At 44.9% G+C, this 17568-nt stretch overlaps 1 protein-coding gene across 1 annotated transcript in view; it reads left to right on the forward strand.

Annotated features, from left to right (window-relative positions):
* Positions 1 to 2154: 2154 nt before the first annotated feature.
* PHLPP1 (PH domain and leucine rich repeat protein phosphatase 1) overlaps positions 2155 to 17568 on the forward strand; it is a 249077-nt gene continuing 233663 nt past the window's right edge. Inside the window, exon 1 of the mRNA XM_053245099.1 lies at positions 2155 to 4161. Within this exon, the coding sequence (XP_053101074.1) occupies positions 2559 to 4161 (1603 nt within the window). The 5' untranslated portion in view covers positions 2155 to 2558. The remainder of the gene's footprint in view (positions 4162 to 17568) is intronic.

Here is a 17568-nt window from a genome sequence, read left to right on the forward strand (position 1 = left end):
TTTTATATGTGTTAGGGATGTGCCCATTTATGGGCCTCCGAACAGGTTCAAACACCGGGCGGGCTCGAAGTTTGGAGCCGGGAGATGCCACTTTAAAGGTGGGGGAGGGTGCACTTACACCTCTCCCCACTCCCCCCCCCCGCTGGTGTTCATTTTCCATAAGAGCCTTCGGGGCGGCAGTGTACCGCCTTGCTGACCCTTCCCCCTCTTCAGCCAGAAGTACCAGGTGTGCATGCACATGTGCACCTGGTACTTCCAGCAGAAGAGGCGGCAGGGAGGTACAATGCCGCCATGAAGGCTTTTATGGAAAACGAGCGCCAGCAGATGGGGGAACCAGGGGTAGGGGTAAGTGCACCCGCCCCCGCCCTTAAAGTGTCACCCCCACCCCCTTGAGCCACCCCTGCCCGGTTCCATGCAAATCCCTAGTATGTGTTTGTATTTTATCAGGAAACTTTATACACGGTTAGATTGCTAATATTCTCTAATAAAAAGTCAATCTGTTACTTCACATCAGATACCTAGAAAGAGGCATCTTGTACCTCATTAGGTTTTTTTCTGCTCACAAGTCTTTCTCTACCTCTTAGTTCCAAAGATGCAAACGGGACAACAGTTCCTTCCCTTAGCTACGTGGTGGGAGGGAGATATCACTTCCTCCAAGCTCTGATGGCTAATGCTCAGGAAAGATCTCCAGCTCTCCCAGCCATTAGTTCCCATTAAGGAAACATCAGGTAAGCATCCTGGACTATTAACCAATAATCTACCTAACAAAAGGGATGGCCAGCCAACAACCATAACCCTATATAATAATAATAATAATAATAATAATAATAATAATAATAATAATAATTTGATTTCTATACCACCTTTCCAGAAATGGCTCAGGGCAGTTTACACAGCGGAATAATAAATAAATAAGATGGCTCCCTGTCCCCAAAGGGCTCACAGTCTAAAAAGAAACATAAGATAGACACCAGCAACAGTCACTGGAGGGATGCTGTGCTGGGGGTGGATAGGGCCAGTTACTCTCCCCCTGCTAAATAAAGAGAATCACCATGTTAAAAGGTGCCTCTTTGCCAAGTTAGCAGGAGTTTTCTGGGACAGAGAGAGCGTATCTGCTAGCCTTGACTCTCACCTCTGTCTCCATCTCATTATGCAAGCCTTCACTGTCCCCCCCCCCCATTCCATTGAATGAATGCAATAATTTACTTTCAAGAATGTCAAATGATCTCTGTAGAAGAGAGACTTCATAAACAAACCCTGTTATTAGTTTTAGTTTCAGGTGAACTAGGACAGCTCCACCACAGTTGTGGAAATGAAACAGGAAAGAACCGGTTGACATTCACATATCAACTCTGAACATTAATTTGGATAACGCTGGATGTGAGCAGACCTAGTTTCCCTCTTCAGCTGCAAAACTGACAGGATGGCCTTGGGCAAGTCAATCACTGGTAGTTTAAGCAAGCTCACTGCATTGTTGCTGCTGAGAAAAAAGCATATAATATAAACTAGTGTTTCTGCTACCTTTAATGACACACACTTATTCGAATGGGAGGCACAGGTCACTCTCTTACACCTCAAAAGGTTTGTTTTTACAAGGTGTAAGAACCCTCCTCCAGTGGAGTCCACCAGTATGTTTGGACTGAAATTAACATCAGTGTAGCGTTACTGAATCTAAACTAAATCAGAATATAATCAAAATCCCTGATTGTTGTGGATTTAGCCATGAAATATAACAGCAGAATGTCTATAAAAGTTGTGCTCGCCTGAAAGATGAGCTCCTATTTGACAGTACCTCTTCAAATTGAATCGGGGCGAGAGGGGGCACCTGATGAAATAATTTGTACAGGTTAGGGACGGGCAGGTACTGAGAAGTTGGGAGGAAGGGTCAAGGGCAACAGTAAAGCAACAGCGGTGTGTGGATGGCAAGGCAAGGGCGCGAGAGACTGAACAGTAGTAAAAAAATAAAAAAAAGGAAGGGAACGGCCGCTTTCTCTCCCGCCAATAGAAAAAGGACGCGATGGCTTATGGGATATGTAGTCTGTACTTAGCGTGGCTTGTAGAGGCAGAGGCGGAACTAAGAACTAGGACTCCCAGCAAGCCTTTCAAACATCTATTTCCCCCCACCCGCTTTCTTGGGAGCAAATTGTCACGTTTTGTTTATCACTGGAGCTCCGCCCCTCCCTACCTCCAGAGGGATAGCGTCACCCCCTCATGAATATTGAGAAGGCGCCTGAATGGCGTTGCTGGTTTAGGGCGAGGAAGACAGAGAGGAAAAAAGAAAATTACACCACATCGCCAGGGCCTGCTTTAATTAATATTCATAAGGAGCCTCTGAAGGAGAGGCCGGCCCGGGTGGGAGGGAAAGAGGAGGCTGCCCGCCCGCTGCTACTGATCATCTCTCCTCCAGTCCCTAATGGCGCTCGCGACAACGGCAGCAGCTGTACGGCGGCGGGGTTGAGCCGAATGGAACGCGCAGACACCGACGGAATGTTCGCAGTTGCTACATAATCCCGGTCCCCCTCCCCCTCTTGGAACGCGGCGTGTCCGTACGTTCTACAATGGAACCTGCGCAGCAACCGCAGCATGGAAGCCGAGAAGCGCCGGCCCCAGTGATCGGAAAGGGGGAGCGGCCGGGTAACTCGGGCCAAGCAGCCCTCGGCACTGAAAGCGGCAACGGAGGAGGACCCAGCCCACTGGAAGGCGGCAAAGGAACAGCCGCCGTCGCAACAGCAGCAGCAGCAACAACGTTTGGAGCCGGAGGCCAGCAGCGGCGAAGGAAACGAGGGGCCGTCGCTGCTGGACCCGGCTGCGGCGCTCCACTCGCGCTGGCGGCCAACGGGACTCAAGCGGCAGCGGCCGCTGCTGTTGCTCCCGGCGGTGGGAGCAACAGCGGCGCCAACTCCTTACTGTTGCGGAGGGGGAGGCTGAAGAGGAACCTCTCGGCCGCTGCCTCGTCGTCTTCCTCCTCGGCTGCTCCAGCCGCTGCCTCGCTAGGTACCCGCAGCCTGGATCGGAAAGCGCTGCTTTTGCTGCCCAAGCCGCCTCGGCAGCTCCAACCGCTCCAACCGCCGGAGCGGGACTGGGTGCGTCGGGACCTACAGCGGGGATGCGTCCATGTCTACTATTACTACTACCATCACCACCATCACCACCATCAGCAGCGGGGTGGTGGTGGTGGTGGCGGCGGCTACTACCTGCGCCCGGTGCTCTGCACCCTGGAGACTACCGCGGCCGAGGTGGCCTCTCGGCTGCTGCAGCTTGGACACCGGGGAGGGGGCAGCAACGCCGTCCGGGTCTTGGGTAAGGTGGCTGCGGCGGAGGCAGCGGCGGAGACTCGCCTCCCACATGAAGAAGAGGAGGAGGAAGGGTTAGCAACAGAAGCGACCATCGCCCCCGGGGGAACAGAAGAGGCGCTGGCCAACCCTGTGGCGGCTTCAGCCTCTCCAGCAGGCAGCCTGACTCCGATCCCTGCCGGGAGAAGGCCGCGAGGTCGGCGAGGGATCCAGAACGGGTTAGCTGGTGGGGAAGCGGCTCGGCCCGGGCTCCTGGCTCTAAGTAGCGGGGAGAGCGGCCGGGCAGGTGGCCGGCACAGCCTTTCGCCCGCCGATTGTAGCCCCGGACGGGCCGTGCCACTGCCGCCGCCTCCTACCGAGCTCTACCTGTCGGGCCCACCGCTCTCCTGCCCGTCCCTCCTCGGGGGCTCCGATACTGAGAGCTTTAGCCCCAGTGCCGAGAGCGCCTCGGACCGGCTGGATCCCTACAGCGGGGGCGGCGGTTCCACGTCTTCCTCGGAGGAACTGGAGGCAGACCCCGTTTCACCGGTGGCCGAGGAAGAAGAGACAGAGTCTGTGTCTGGTAGGAACCAGCGTCACCGGCCTGGTGATCTGCCGGCAGTTCACCCTGCGGACCCCTGGTTGGGGCGAGCTGCTGGGGAGTCTCCGGGAAAGGGGAAAGCGTTGGGGGTAGATTCCGCCTCTCCGCAGCAGCCTCCGGCCTTGTACGTGCAACTCCATGGGGAGACCGCCCGCAGATTGGAGTCACACGAGAAGCCCTTGCAGATCCAAAACGACTACCTCTCCCAGCTGGGCTTCCGGGACCTGTGGCGCGTGCAGGAGGAGGGCATGGACTCGGAGACTGGCTGCCTCATCCGCTTTTATGCAGGTGGGTGTGAAATGAATGAGTGGTGTAGTTGTGTTCACACGAGCATTGAATCATCCTTTAAGGGCTTGCCTGTTCACGTGGCTATCCAAGTGAGGGATTGTAGCTTCCCTCAAGAACACAGGAAACGAAGAGTTAATAAAATGGGTCTCTTACTCTCTGGGGAATTGTGTGAACAGTTACTGTGAAATGACCCAAATGAAGAAAACATTTATTTTAACAGTGCAATTTTATGCAAACTCCACTGTTTTCAGTGGGGCTTATTTCATAGTAATAGTGCATAGGACTGGCACCTTAATTTGTCAGTGTGTGGAGTAGCGAAGTGATGCTTCAAAGTGTGGGAAGTTGAGGAGGGGCATGTGATCATATTTTGTCATACAGTTCTGACAAATGCTTACGGATTATTATTTTCCCAGGCTGGCTTTGTGAGGCTTTCATAGCTTTCCTAATGTGGTTGGGAGGTATCAGAATATTTTGTGTTTAGCTTTCTTTGTATTCATTTTCCAGTCTGTTTATAATTGGATAAAGAAAGCGGATAGATAAGGTGCTTCTTTGGGGGCTATTAGAGAAGATTGTGTATTAGAAAAATAGCTCAGTTTGCTGTTTAGGTGATCTTGCTTCAGAGACCTCTGGCAAAACACGCGAAAGCTGTCCTCTGAGACCCTTTTGGTGCTACAGTGCAAAGCACCTGTATGTGGAACAGAGCTCCATTGAACTCAGTGGAACTTGTTTGCAATAAACGTGTTTAAAACTTTAGATCTCGGGTTGGAATGCTGCTGTTTGGAACTGTTGTCGCCCCCAGAAGTGTAGCTTGGGGAGAGGCTGCTTTGTTGGCCTTACAGACAGACAGACAGGCTCTATTGTATGGTTCAGCTGATACCTCTTTATTGGGGCAGCTGTGCTGGAATGATTAGGTAGCAGTCTTTCAAGTTGTACATCTTAGGCAAAAAATAACTTTGCAGATACAAAGAAGTAGTTGCTTCTTTTTTAAAAGAATACTTCTTTGGATATCAATCTGTCCTATTTCTTGCCCTGGGCAAAAATGCATGTGTATTGACAGAACTGCAAGTGGTAAGTTCATTGTCTTTAAACCAGAACTGCACAGCTTTGGTGCTCCTGAAGATGTTGAATGACAACTCCCATAATCCCTAACTGTTGGCCACTGGGGAGGATGGGAGCTGTAGTCCCAAAATGGCTGGAGGACCAAAGTTGTGCATCCCTGTCTTAAATGGTGGAGTCCTTAATGTAGGGTTACCTTTCTATTTATCTATCACATTTGTTCACTGCCCCAAACTTCCTTCTCTGTGCACCTTAAAAACAATTAAAAACCATAGTCAAATTCAAAAGCTTGAGTGAAGAGACAAGTCTTTAAGTACTTCTTAAATGCTGTCAGATTGGATGGCTTTTGCGACTGGATGAACTAAGGCCTGATCTCCAAAGATGTCTTCAACCTGTTTGCTCAGGAAGGCCTTTTTGACTTGTGTGTGTAGAGCAGCAGCCCTTAGTTTGTGTGACGAGAGATTTCTGGGATTGAAAGAAGTTTCAAAAATAGTTTTTAAGATGTCATGGAGGTTAATGATTCAAAGAAGAGAAAAAGTGAAAGGGAACCCCCTCCCCAACTCCACTGGGTGTGTGCAAAGCCCTTGGTTTGACCTGAAGTAGCTCTTTGGATCTTGGCCTTGAGGTTGCAGTTCTGCTCCTAGTGTGAGCAAATCCTTTTGAAATCAGCGTGACTTAAAGATTGGAGACTTGTGAGTATAGCTGGATGTGGTAGATCTGTATGACAAGTTCTTTTCTTGCAGAGGAAGGTTATCTTCATGTGTATAACTGCTCTATAGATTTCCTTGACTGCTTGAAAATATGCACATAAGAAGGTGAGTCATACAAAGGTCATTTAGATCATGAGAGCAGAGAGGTTGCGCTGGAGCATAATTAATCTTCCTCCTGTTAAGGCTGGGTGGATCTGGGGTTAAACCAGAGAAGCTGTGTTTGCTACTTTTGTTTTACAAACATATTTTGCCTTGTTATTCTCATTTAGTACATCTTGTGAAAGGCAAAATCTACACCTTGTGAGAAAGTTGATCTTTCTTTTGACAAATGCAGTTCCTTATATTAACTAAGCTCTTTTTGTAGGCAGGCTTGCACAGCTCTGGGACCCACAAAGCTGAATGCAGCTCACCAGTTGTGTATTATTTGCTAACTTCCTCCCTCTTTTAGCAGTCTCAGGCAAGTAGCAAAATGAATCCAGATCCTGGTGGGCTGCATTCTACTTGGAGCACCACAAGTTGTACAGGCATGCGTTAAAAAGATGTTTTGGTGCCTGTGTGTAAATTGAGGTGAGTTGAAAAAGGGAGCAAAAGTGACCTTAGAAAGTTGTGTCTCTTCTGTATCTGACTGTCACTAATGGGTTCTGCTTACTTGAAATAGAAATGGCATTGTGTTTTGTATACTGCTGTCTGCGTACCAAGCATTGAGGCATTCTATTTTATTTTACAGCTACAGGATTTTGAATGTAATGAGGCTTGATGTTCCAAAACCTCTGGACTGGGATATGGTGGAACTACTGTGACTAAGCTGGTCTTGTGGTAGCAAGCATGACTTGTCCCCTTAGCTAAGCAGGGTCTGCCCTGGCTGCATAGGAATGGAAGACTAGACGTGTGAGCACTGTAAGAGATTCCCTTCAGGGGGTGGAGCTGCTCTGGGAAGAGCAGAAGGTTTCAAGTTCCCTCCCTGGCATCTCCAAGATAGGGCTGAGAGAGATTCCTGCCTGCAACCTTGGAGAAGGCGCTGCCAGTCTGTGAAGACACTACTGAGCTAGATAGACCAATGGTCTGACTCAGTGTATGGCAGCTTCCTATGTTCCTAAGCCTAAGGTGGCAGGGCAGCTACTTATGGTATAAAATTAAGCAGTGGCTTGCATTTTTGTAGGCTTTGAGCTGACAATAAGCACTTGTATATTAGAAGTATGGATGTGAAATTTTGGCCAAGCAGCTAAAGTCCCTTGTTGTTTAGAGGGCTGGCAAATTGGGAGAGAGGGAAAGAGGAGGATTGGTGTAGAAATACATATATGGATGATCTGAGCTCAGCATGTTAACTTCAGTGTGTATGTGGGCATCTGGGCATCTGTATCTTGGTGTAGTCGCTTCCAGAGTCGTGCTGGTCTGTTGCAGCAAGAACAAAAAGTCTTGTGGCACCTTAAAGGCTATCAAATTTATTCTAGCATAAGCTTCTCTGGACTAATGTTCGCCACAAAAGTTTATGCTACAATGCGTTGTTCTTTAAGGTGTCACAAGACTCTTTGTACTTGGTCTGGTGGGAAGTCTTTCAAGGAAACACCAAGTGCTGATAGGGTAGCCAGAGGCAAAGGAGGAAAAGTTCCTTTTAAATAGTACAGAAGGGAGAGTTTTAATGCTTCTCACTCCTGCATAGCAAGTTGGCCCTGCAGGAGAGAGAATGTTGGCATGAGTATAAATGCAGTAGAAGTCCTGTACCCCTTGCTTACTCTGTCAAGAAGCAGCTGCAAACTGTTTTGAATTTAGGTAGCTGTAAGCCTGATTTTAAGCTGTGGCTAGACCTAATTCACTAAGCTTAAGTAGGAACCCGCTGGGGATAAGAACAGTCTGTGGCTAGCATAGCATGGACTTAAATGTATGCACGGTCCTCCAGAGAACAATTCACTGTATACTTCAGAGTGTCAGAATAATGTGTACGGCTGTTGGATGGCTCTGCAAAAGTGATGAGTGAAGAGGGTCAGTGGTGTTCGGGCAGCTTCTTTCTGTAAGTTATTTTACTGGCATAGTTGTGCCTGTGTAGTTAAGATGAGGAATGTTTTCAACATTCCACCATTATAAGGCCACTCCTCCAAATTTGATGCAAATCCACTGCAAAATGGCGGAGATACAGCAGTTTAGGTTTTAACTCCTAAAGAGAGGTTTCAAAGTGTTGGCAACATTTTTCCCTCACCAGAGATAATGTATCTTTTAAAATGTTTGTCTTTTTCACATTCCATGATAATAATGATAATGATAATAATTTATTATTATTCAGGTCCATATGGGTCTGGAGCCTTTTGCTGGTTTGAAAAACATCAATCTAGTGATGTTTGAATGATTACTGCACCCCCCACCTTTGAACTGGTGGAACCACCACCAAGACATAAATGGCCCTGAACAGATTCCACACACATCTCTACCCACTGAGAATTCTGAAGCCAAAGCTGAGAGGGGCGAGTCCTGGCAATTTCTAGCGAGTGACTTCCTGGTTCTGAACATAGATGTCTGATATGGACAGTCTCTGAGCATTCTGGCACTTGTATAGTTAAACAACCATTCCTCCCCTTTCCTTTCATGGGCATTTGTTTTCTCCCTCTGCCCCCTTTCACCCCCACCAAAGTGGGGAGCAGAGGTCCTCCACAAAGCTTTGAATAAACTACTAGAACAGAGGCGTAGCGATGCCACCAGCCTGTACTCAGTTGCTGTCAGAGGTCTGCCGCGCCCTAGCTATGTGTCTCGTGACAGATGCGAAGGGGGTGTGGTCAGGTTTGCAAACAGGGCTATTGCCCCATTTGCAAGTAAATTAGAACCTGCGCCGCATTAGCCGTGGCGTCGGGGATCACCTTTGCCTGCTTGTAAAGGTAGGGAGACATGTTCACGGCCACGCTGGGAACTCAGTGCGTGCTGAAGCTTTTCAGAAACTGCATAGCTCCCTGCCTTGGCAAGCAGGGAAAGGTGCTCCTGGCAGCCCTGCAAATGCGGCCCTGGATGTTACTTACTCGCAAATGGGGTGTGCGGCCCCATTTTCAAACGTGACCGCGCCCCCTGGCATCAGACATAGGGACGTGGCTGAGGTGCCAGGTGTGGCACTGGGCTTGGCAGCCCAGGTTCTTCGACCACCACCCCTGCGCAACAGTGGTTCCACCCCTGTACTAGAAAATAAGTCCATTGATTCCACTGGAGCTGAGTAATCAGACATAGGAATCAGGACCAGTAGAGAATGTAGGTTCTCCCCCCGCTTCCTCCCAGCCCCTCAGCAAAGCATAGAAGCTGGGGGGGGGAACCCTTCTGAAAGAGGGATACCCATTTATTTCTCTGGGGCTTACTTCTGAGTAAAAATGTATAGGATTGGGACCAAGGACCCCATGTTAGACAGTCCTAAAGGAGGAATCTCAAGGAAATCCTAAAAACCATTCCCACGCAGTGCCAAGAAACCACTGTTGGGTGTAGACTGCACTTGAACATGGAGGTTCTACATGAGAGCCAAACTGCCAGTGAATATGGAAGCTTAGCTTGGCTATATTTAAGAAATGAAGCCTCCATCTTCACAGGCAGTTGGGCTCTCATACAGAATTTTCATGTTCAAGTGTAGTCTTCACCACAATAATGATCTGTTGGTACTGGGTGGGAATGGTTTCTGGGGTTTCCTTGCTGCACTTTGGAGCTTTCCAGGAGCATGTAGCTGAGCACTGTGAGAAAGAGGATGCTGGACTGGAGTACACATGCCTTTCCCAGCAGCATTTTGATAATGGAACCTGCAATTCTCTGTGCACACCTAGAAGGAAGTAAACCCACCAGCACCCCACCCATCACACAGATTGTTCTCAAAGAATCTGACATTAGCTAAAGCATCCCACAGGTCATAAGATCTGTTAGTATATTTAAAACAAAAATGCCAATAATCCATCCTCTCCTACTTTGTAGAGAATTCAGGAAGAAAGAGATAGTGACTGACATAATGAAGAACATTACTCAAAGTAATCCTACTGAAATTAAAAGAACATGTTAAGGAATGCCAAATGTTCTTTTACTTTCAATCAGACTACTTTGAGTAAGACACTAACCTTGAAATTGAGGCCTGAGGCTTAAAGGGAAGAAATCTACTCCATTTATGTTCAGATGCTACTTTACTTGTGTACCACTTTTAAAATATACTACTTTTTCGACAAGGAGAAGGGACAGACACTAATAATTATCATTAAAACATGCCACAACTTTAATACAAGAGGAAGAAGAGCTCACATGTTTGCCCTAGTCTTTCAGTTGGACATTTAGCTGGGGAGTGATGCATCCATGAAAGCATTTAATAGGTGTCGTTTCCCTAATCATGTCCTAGAGATGTCCCTGATGGGTTTTCTGCCTGATGCATCTCTGATCAAGGCAAAATGTGGGTGCATGGAGCCTCATTTCTAAAGCCATAATCATATACCAAAGTGTACAAAGTCTTTACAGATTTATTTATTTATTTATTTATTTGATTGATTGATTTCTACACTGCCCTTCCAAAAATGGCTCCGGGCGGTTTACACAGAGAAATAACAAATAAATAAGATGGATCCCTGTCCCCAAAGTGCTCACATTCTAAAGAGAAACATAAGATAGACACCAGCAACAGTCACTGGAGGGATGTTGTGCTGGGGGTGGATAGGGCCAGTTACTCTCTCCCTGCTAAATAAAGAGAATCACCATGTTAAAAGGTGCCTCTTTGCCAAGTTAGCAGGCATCGAAATTAAAATGGGCACCTTAACTTGCCATTTCCATTCTTTGTAGAGCATGAATGAAGATGTAAAGCACCTTATCTCTCACCTTAAATCGAAGGGTTTTGGATTACTGAATTATTTTATATGTATGCGGTGATGATGCTAAGAGGAGATGAAGATTCAAAATTACAGAAGCAAGCGTAAAAACAAGCCTGGTGTGATTGTAATCTCTCAGCTTTGTTAGAGAGAGAATGGAATAATGTGAAGGGGGGGAGGGGATGTGGCAGTCTGTTCATTGGACTCTTCTGTGAATGCACATTTTTAAGGATAAGGTGTCCATTTAGAAGAATGTATACATCTTCAATTACTGGGATTTCATTACTTAAATCAGCCATATAATTTAGAAAAGGTTATAAATATACTTATTTGAGGGCCTCCCTGTTTTGTTCTTGCACCTTAGTACTGTTTTGAATGCACCAATATTGGCTGTTTTGCTGTTCTTTGCCCCTCCTCAAACCTGTAGGTTTGTGCAGCTTCTCTGCTGATGATTTGTAGACAGAAAATGGCTCATCAAAGCTGAACTTTCCACTATGAAACCTATTTATAGCCAGCAAGCATATAGTACATATCATGGCATATGTTAGATTACTTTGAACTTTTAAGGTGTAAACATGTAATCTGCTGTTTAGTCATAAGTGGCATTTGTCCTTGTGAACTTTCAATCTTCCTGACATATTAGTTATGCTATAATTTGTGGACTCTTCTTTTTATATTGTGGGTTTGATTTTTTGTTACATATTTATATTGAACATCCTTTTTTCCTGAGAATTTCTGGGATTGAAATGCCTATAATAAATTATTGTCAGACACAAAGGGATGCAGACTCTCTCTCTCTTTTCTCCCTTGAAATTGATATATTGTGTTTTATCATGCTTTGACTTAATTTTGAAATGTGTGTAATGGGAAGGCTATTGATGGGGCATCACCAGGGGCTTTTAGGCACAGCAGGTTTTACTGCAAATTTATGGGGGAGGCTTTATTGCGAACTCAAAGTTGTCCCAAAAAACTGACACAAATAGTGGATTTTTTTCCTACCCTGGATATAAATTGCATTATACTCTAATGCACAGTTAAAAAACCCGAATTGTGTGTGAACTGCTTCCCGATAACTCGCAGGGACTTTGGGATAAAACTAGCCAATATGTGAATGCACCGCCTCCATTCCGGAAGAGATGCTAGTTAAAGGGCTTCAAAAGCCCCGTGTGACATGTTTCCTGATAATTTCTTGGTTTAGCAGTATGCTGCAATTGGAACAAATGATAATGTAAATAAAGGCACACACTTTAATCTAAGGCTTGGCAGATCTCAGGTGCCAGGGAGCCATGGTGCCTAGAAATTTAACTCTGGTGCCTAGTTGGTGTACATTGCCCAGAGCCTCTGGATGGGGCGGTTTATAAACGTAATAGATAGATAGATAGATATAGATATTGTCCCCAGAAACCCTGATTCTGTTCTGGGTATGTTACTTGCAAAGGGGATACAGAGACGCCCATTTAACTTCCCCATCTATAATGTCTTTACTAAGTCCAGCAATTTTATCAAGTGTCCATTGTCTTGCTCCTAGATGAAAGCCTGTTTTAATCTTTTACATGGTAAGCTTGATTACTGAATCATCCCTCCCTCTCTTTATTAGCTTAATACTCATGCAAATAGACTTAGCAATAAAATAGCAGTGGGAAGAGGAACAGGAAGTCCCGGGAAGCATTCAGATATTCTCTGCATATGTTAGCCTTGATACTCTGGAGTTGTTAGAGGAATGTAGCACTTGCATTGGAAGAGGTGAAGCTGTGCCTTCTCCCCTGACATAAATGGTGTGTTGCAGAAGTGACCATGTACAGCTCTGATGGGTCTGTGCTTCTCTGACTATTTCGTTTGGGTATCTGGTGGCCTTGCTGCTGCTATGCTCTCCCTCCCCTCCCGCATTGATATGATGTTGTGATATGTGGTTGGCAGACTTTCAGAAGGGCCTGCTTTAAAATGTGAGTGTGCAAGATTACTAGTAGTATCACATATTCTGATGTTATGAAAGTCTTTGTCTCAGTACATTGCAAATCTGCTTGATGCGAGAATGAGCACTTGGTTATGACAGCAAACTATGCTGGCGAGTCCATTGATACTTGTCACTTTTGTTCAGTTTAAAAATGTGCTTTGTAGGCAGGGTGGATTTGATTTAAATCACTAGCAGGGTGGATAAAAATAAAAAAAATTGATTTAAATAAAAAAAATCGGATTTTTGATTTAAATCGGATTTTTGATTTAAATCGGATTTTTGATTTAAATCGGATTTTTGATTTAAATCGGATTTTTGATTTAAATCGGATTTTTGATTTAAATCGGATTTTTTTGATTTAAATCGGATTTTTTTATTTTTATCCACCCTGCTAGTGATTTAAATCGTGATTTAAATCGTGATTTAAATCAAATCAACCCTGCTTGTAGATAGCAATAGCAATAGCAATAGCACTTACATTTATATACCGCTCTATAGCCGGAGCTCTCTAAGCGGTTTACAATGATTTAGCATATTGCCCCCAACATTCTGGGTACTCATTTTACCGACCTCGGAAGGATGGAAGGCTGAGTCAACCTTGAGCCCCTGGTCAGGATTGAACTTGTAACCTTCTGGTTACAGGGCGGCAGTTTTACCACTGCGCCACCAGGGGCTCTTGATTTAAATCGTGATTTAAATCAAATCAACCCTGCTTGTAGATATGTGAAATACCTGCCATACCCACCTATATGTTAGGTATATAGCTACCTACCATAGCTCTGGACTGTGTGCCATGCGAAATGCTCATAATTGAGTTCTAAAGCTGTGTTTATGAAGTCAGCATTCCAAGACATCTTGGGCAGAGTTCTGATGCTTTGCTTCTTGATGTCGCTTGGAAATGGCCACCATTGGTTTCAAAACGGGCAAGATTAGACCCTGATCCTCCTGCTTCAGTAAGTAATGGAAGTGGAATAGGTGGGGAAAGTGCAGTACAGATAACCGAAAAAGTTTCTGTTTCCATGTTAGATGTTGAACATTAACAAGGTAGTGTTTGGTAGGAGATCTAAGTAATGAGCTTGGGAACCACATGTGATGGATAGCTTATATCTGGGCAATTTTTATGAAAGAATCTTTCCTCAAGGTTTGAAATACTACAGTTTGACTTGAGAGGTTATGGTTAATCAGCCTTGTGATGAGATTAGATTGTGTATGTGTGTGTAATGACACTAGGTAATAATTCATATTTCAACTGTAAGCACATTGTCATCGCTTGGAGATGGATTGGATCAGGTTTAACCAAATTATTCCTGAAACCATAAGAGTAGCTTACAGCCATCTTCCATTTTTGAACTCGGATTATAACCTTTCCTGTTTCTGTGTAAAAATTACTCTTGGAGCATTAATTTCTCCCAACAGACTTAACTCTTCTGAAGAAATGTAAGTGGAGATGAATCTGCTCACAGTGAGCAAGAGTTTAAAACGAAAGTATTGCTGTAACTGCTTATTGGAGACTTCAGAATAAGATAGGCATGCCAAATAATGTTTCATCTGACATTATGATTGTCCTGTTTACAGCTATCACTTAGGGGCTTTGGGGCATCTTTGTTGACATTAAAATACCCTTGTTCATAAATATTTGTCTTGGAATAAATGAACTGGTACCCTGTGTTGGCCTTAGCACATGGATCGCTCTTCTGTAAGATTGCCTATAGGCTGAAGTCTGCAGTATCGGTTGCAAATAGAAGCCACAAGATGATCTGAGCATTTCAGTACATGAGCATTTCTTTAAAGTAGCAATAGCACTCAGTAACATTAACCATGGTTTTTCTGCTTGTTGACTCAGATGTGACTCCATAAAAGTAGTGCTGTGTTAGGCTATAGCAGCAAGATGCTGTGACATATTTTTTTGGTGCAAGTTCTCATATACTTAGTGCAATGTGGTCACTACCCACAATTTGGATTGCCAACTTATGAACCAACCCATTTACCTGTGCTTCTTAATAGCAGCACAAGGTGCAGATACTAGCTGGTGATCATTTACCAAAATGTAACCATTGCATGCGTATGGCCACTTTAGGAATCTTACTATATTTTTGCTGTCCTGTCACATGGTGAAGAGTATCTTCCCATTCTCCTGCATCCCTGGAATGTCTGAGAGATGCAAAAGCATCAGAACATTTTCCTTGTCTGGAGGGCAACACAGATGCCTGATCTAAGACGTGGTATACATATATGAATAAAACTGAAATATAACTCAGCCCCCTTTGCCCCTGCTTTTTAAAATCTCCACTGGTGATGTGAGATTTTTATTTTGGATGAGGCTTTTGGAGAGAAGTCATAATATTGGTTAAACTTCTGGGTTTTTAGTGGCTGTTAAATATCTTGGTATTTCCCCATTGCCCTTGGGACTGAAAATGTTTTTGTCTTTCCTGTGCTTATCTCTGCATGTTTACTTGAAAGCAAGCTCTGTAGAATTGGATGGGACTTGCGTCCTATGAAATGTTTTTAGGATTGCAGCCATAAAGGAATGCAATATCCTGTGATTCCTTGTAGAGAATGAGTTAAGTTATCTTCAACCAGTTTATGTCCAGTTTCACTCTAATTGGGCTGTTAGTCATTTCTGTTAAAAGCTGAAAGGCCTTCTCGCTGATCATTCTTTTGCCTTTCATCATCAGACACTATTACTTGAAATTTTGTAACAACTTCCCTCTTGGTGATGGTGGTATTGATATACTTTGGAGCTCTCTGTGCAATTAAAATATCCATCTGTTCCACTTAGAACATTAGACACTTCATACAATCTGTTGGTGATGTATGGCCACATGAAAGCCCTCAAAATAGTGTAAAAAAGAATCCAGAGCTCTGATCTGAACAGTTTCCCCCCGTTTTATGCTTGCTTTTTTGTTTACTGAATAGTGTTATCTCTTTGGCTTAGAAAGGCTAAGTGGAAAAACTTGGTTTTTCTTTTCCCGTTAAACAAGAAATGAAGTTAGCCTTGTAATATCACGCAAGGCTACAATTACCTGAAAATTTTTTCTCTCTCCAAGTTGTTTTGCATGTGTTGTTACAAAACATGATCTGTCCAAACAAATGTGTATGGATATTTATTCTTCCTCTAATTCTGCAACCTGAAGTGACTAATGCAACACTCTCTGTTAATGACAAACAAAGGTTCCGTGTTTTGGAATGCTGCATTGTGATCATCAATCTTTGGTACCTAAAAATACGAAGACTTCCTACGAGATGCCAAAATGTGAACATTCCCCCTGCAAACCCGCCCCCTCCGTGTAGGATAATGGCTTGATGGGTTAACCTTTCTCCTGTTTTGGAGACAGCTGACAGTTGTGAGACATGGAATACTTTTGTATGTCTGATTCAGGTGTTATGTCTGCTCCCTTCACACCATGTTTTTCAAATTGGGGGTCAACTTCAGGTGCAGTGGGGAAATGCTTGACTAACAAGCAGAAGGTTGCTAGTTCAAATCCCTGCTGGTACTATATCGGGCAGCAGCGATATAGGAAGATGCTGAAAGGCATCATCTCATATTGTGTGGGAGGAGGCAATTGTAAACCCCTCCTGTTTATACCAAATAAAACCACATGGCTCTGTGGGCACAAGGAGTCGAAATTGACTTGATGGTACACTTTACTTTTACTCAGGAACATTTACTTTACTTTACTCCTACTCTACTCTACTCTACTCTACTCAGGAACATCATTGCTCTTTTCTTTACTGACGTAACTGGCTTAGAGTTGCATCTGCACTGTTAATTGTTGAGCTTGGAGGTGATCCCTCCACCCAGGATATGGGAGGGTACAGTTGCACCCATGCCAGGACAAAGAGGCAGTGCCTATAGTGTGGGTAACTTTCAGTTGGTAGAATGCGGTGTAAAGTGTGTGAATGCAGTAGATTTAGGGTATTCAATGCAGCATCAACATCTTGTATCTTGGTTAGTTACCTTATATCATACTTCTAGCTGTAATCCACCCTGTGCAGCCTGTTTTGAGGTGAAACGTGCTCTAGAAAAAAGAGAAATGGAAAAGAATAACTTGTTACTTTTGAATAGCAAGGCATTCTTCCCCTTCCCCCTGCTTCCACTTGCAAATGAGAAAGGGACCCAAAGAAGGAGCCAGCAGGAGCTACAGCTTTGGGTGCACAACAAGAGTGGCTTAGTAGACCCTGTCCATCCAGGTACATACAGCGTGAGTGGGCCTTGCAGTGGAAAGTGAACAAAGCTTTCCCTCGGGCATCTACAGATCCATTTGCCAGCTCACCAGTGGCAAATGTCCCCAGCCTCTGACAAGCAGGACACTCAGCACCGCATATTTTCTTCTCCATAGAGGTCTCCTTTTCACCGTCCTTGTGGAAATGGTGCTGCTCTGGCTGTGGAACTCTCTGGGCTTGCCTCTAGCACACTCCTCTCCATGACTGACTCATGCTACGTAATACATGGAGGGAAACAACCCCCCCACCCCCAATTGTGGTGCAAGATTTGTAGTATGAGAACCTGCTTCTCCAGGATGCAACAGTTGTCATTTTAACCTCAGTGTGTTATGCAGCAACTCCTTGTGAGCAGGAAGTGACTAATGCTGCTGCTGTGTTAATTGTAAAATTGGAAGCGGATGTTGGGTCGGCGGAATTAAGTATTCCCAACTACTACTTCCTTTTCATGGATGCTTCTGGGACGAATAGAAATGCTAGATGGTTGCTACATTATGTCATTGTTGTAAGAGTGCAACTGTGATTGGCTGTTCACTTCAGTCCACCTTTTTAAAATGTGGAATCCTGGGATCTCATGAGTTCATGACTAGATTCAAGCCTTCCTCAACGGAACTGTGGCTGAGCTTGAATTTGAATCCAGGTCCAAGATCAACATCCAGTGGGCCAT

Source organism: Hemicordylus capensis, chromosome 4 (assembly GCF_027244095.1).
Source record: "Hemicordylus capensis ecotype Gifberg chromosome 4, rHemCap1.1.pri, whole genome shotgun sequence".
NCBI lineage: Eukaryota > Metazoa > Chordata > Lepidosauria > Squamata > Cordylidae > Hemicordylus > Hemicordylus capensis.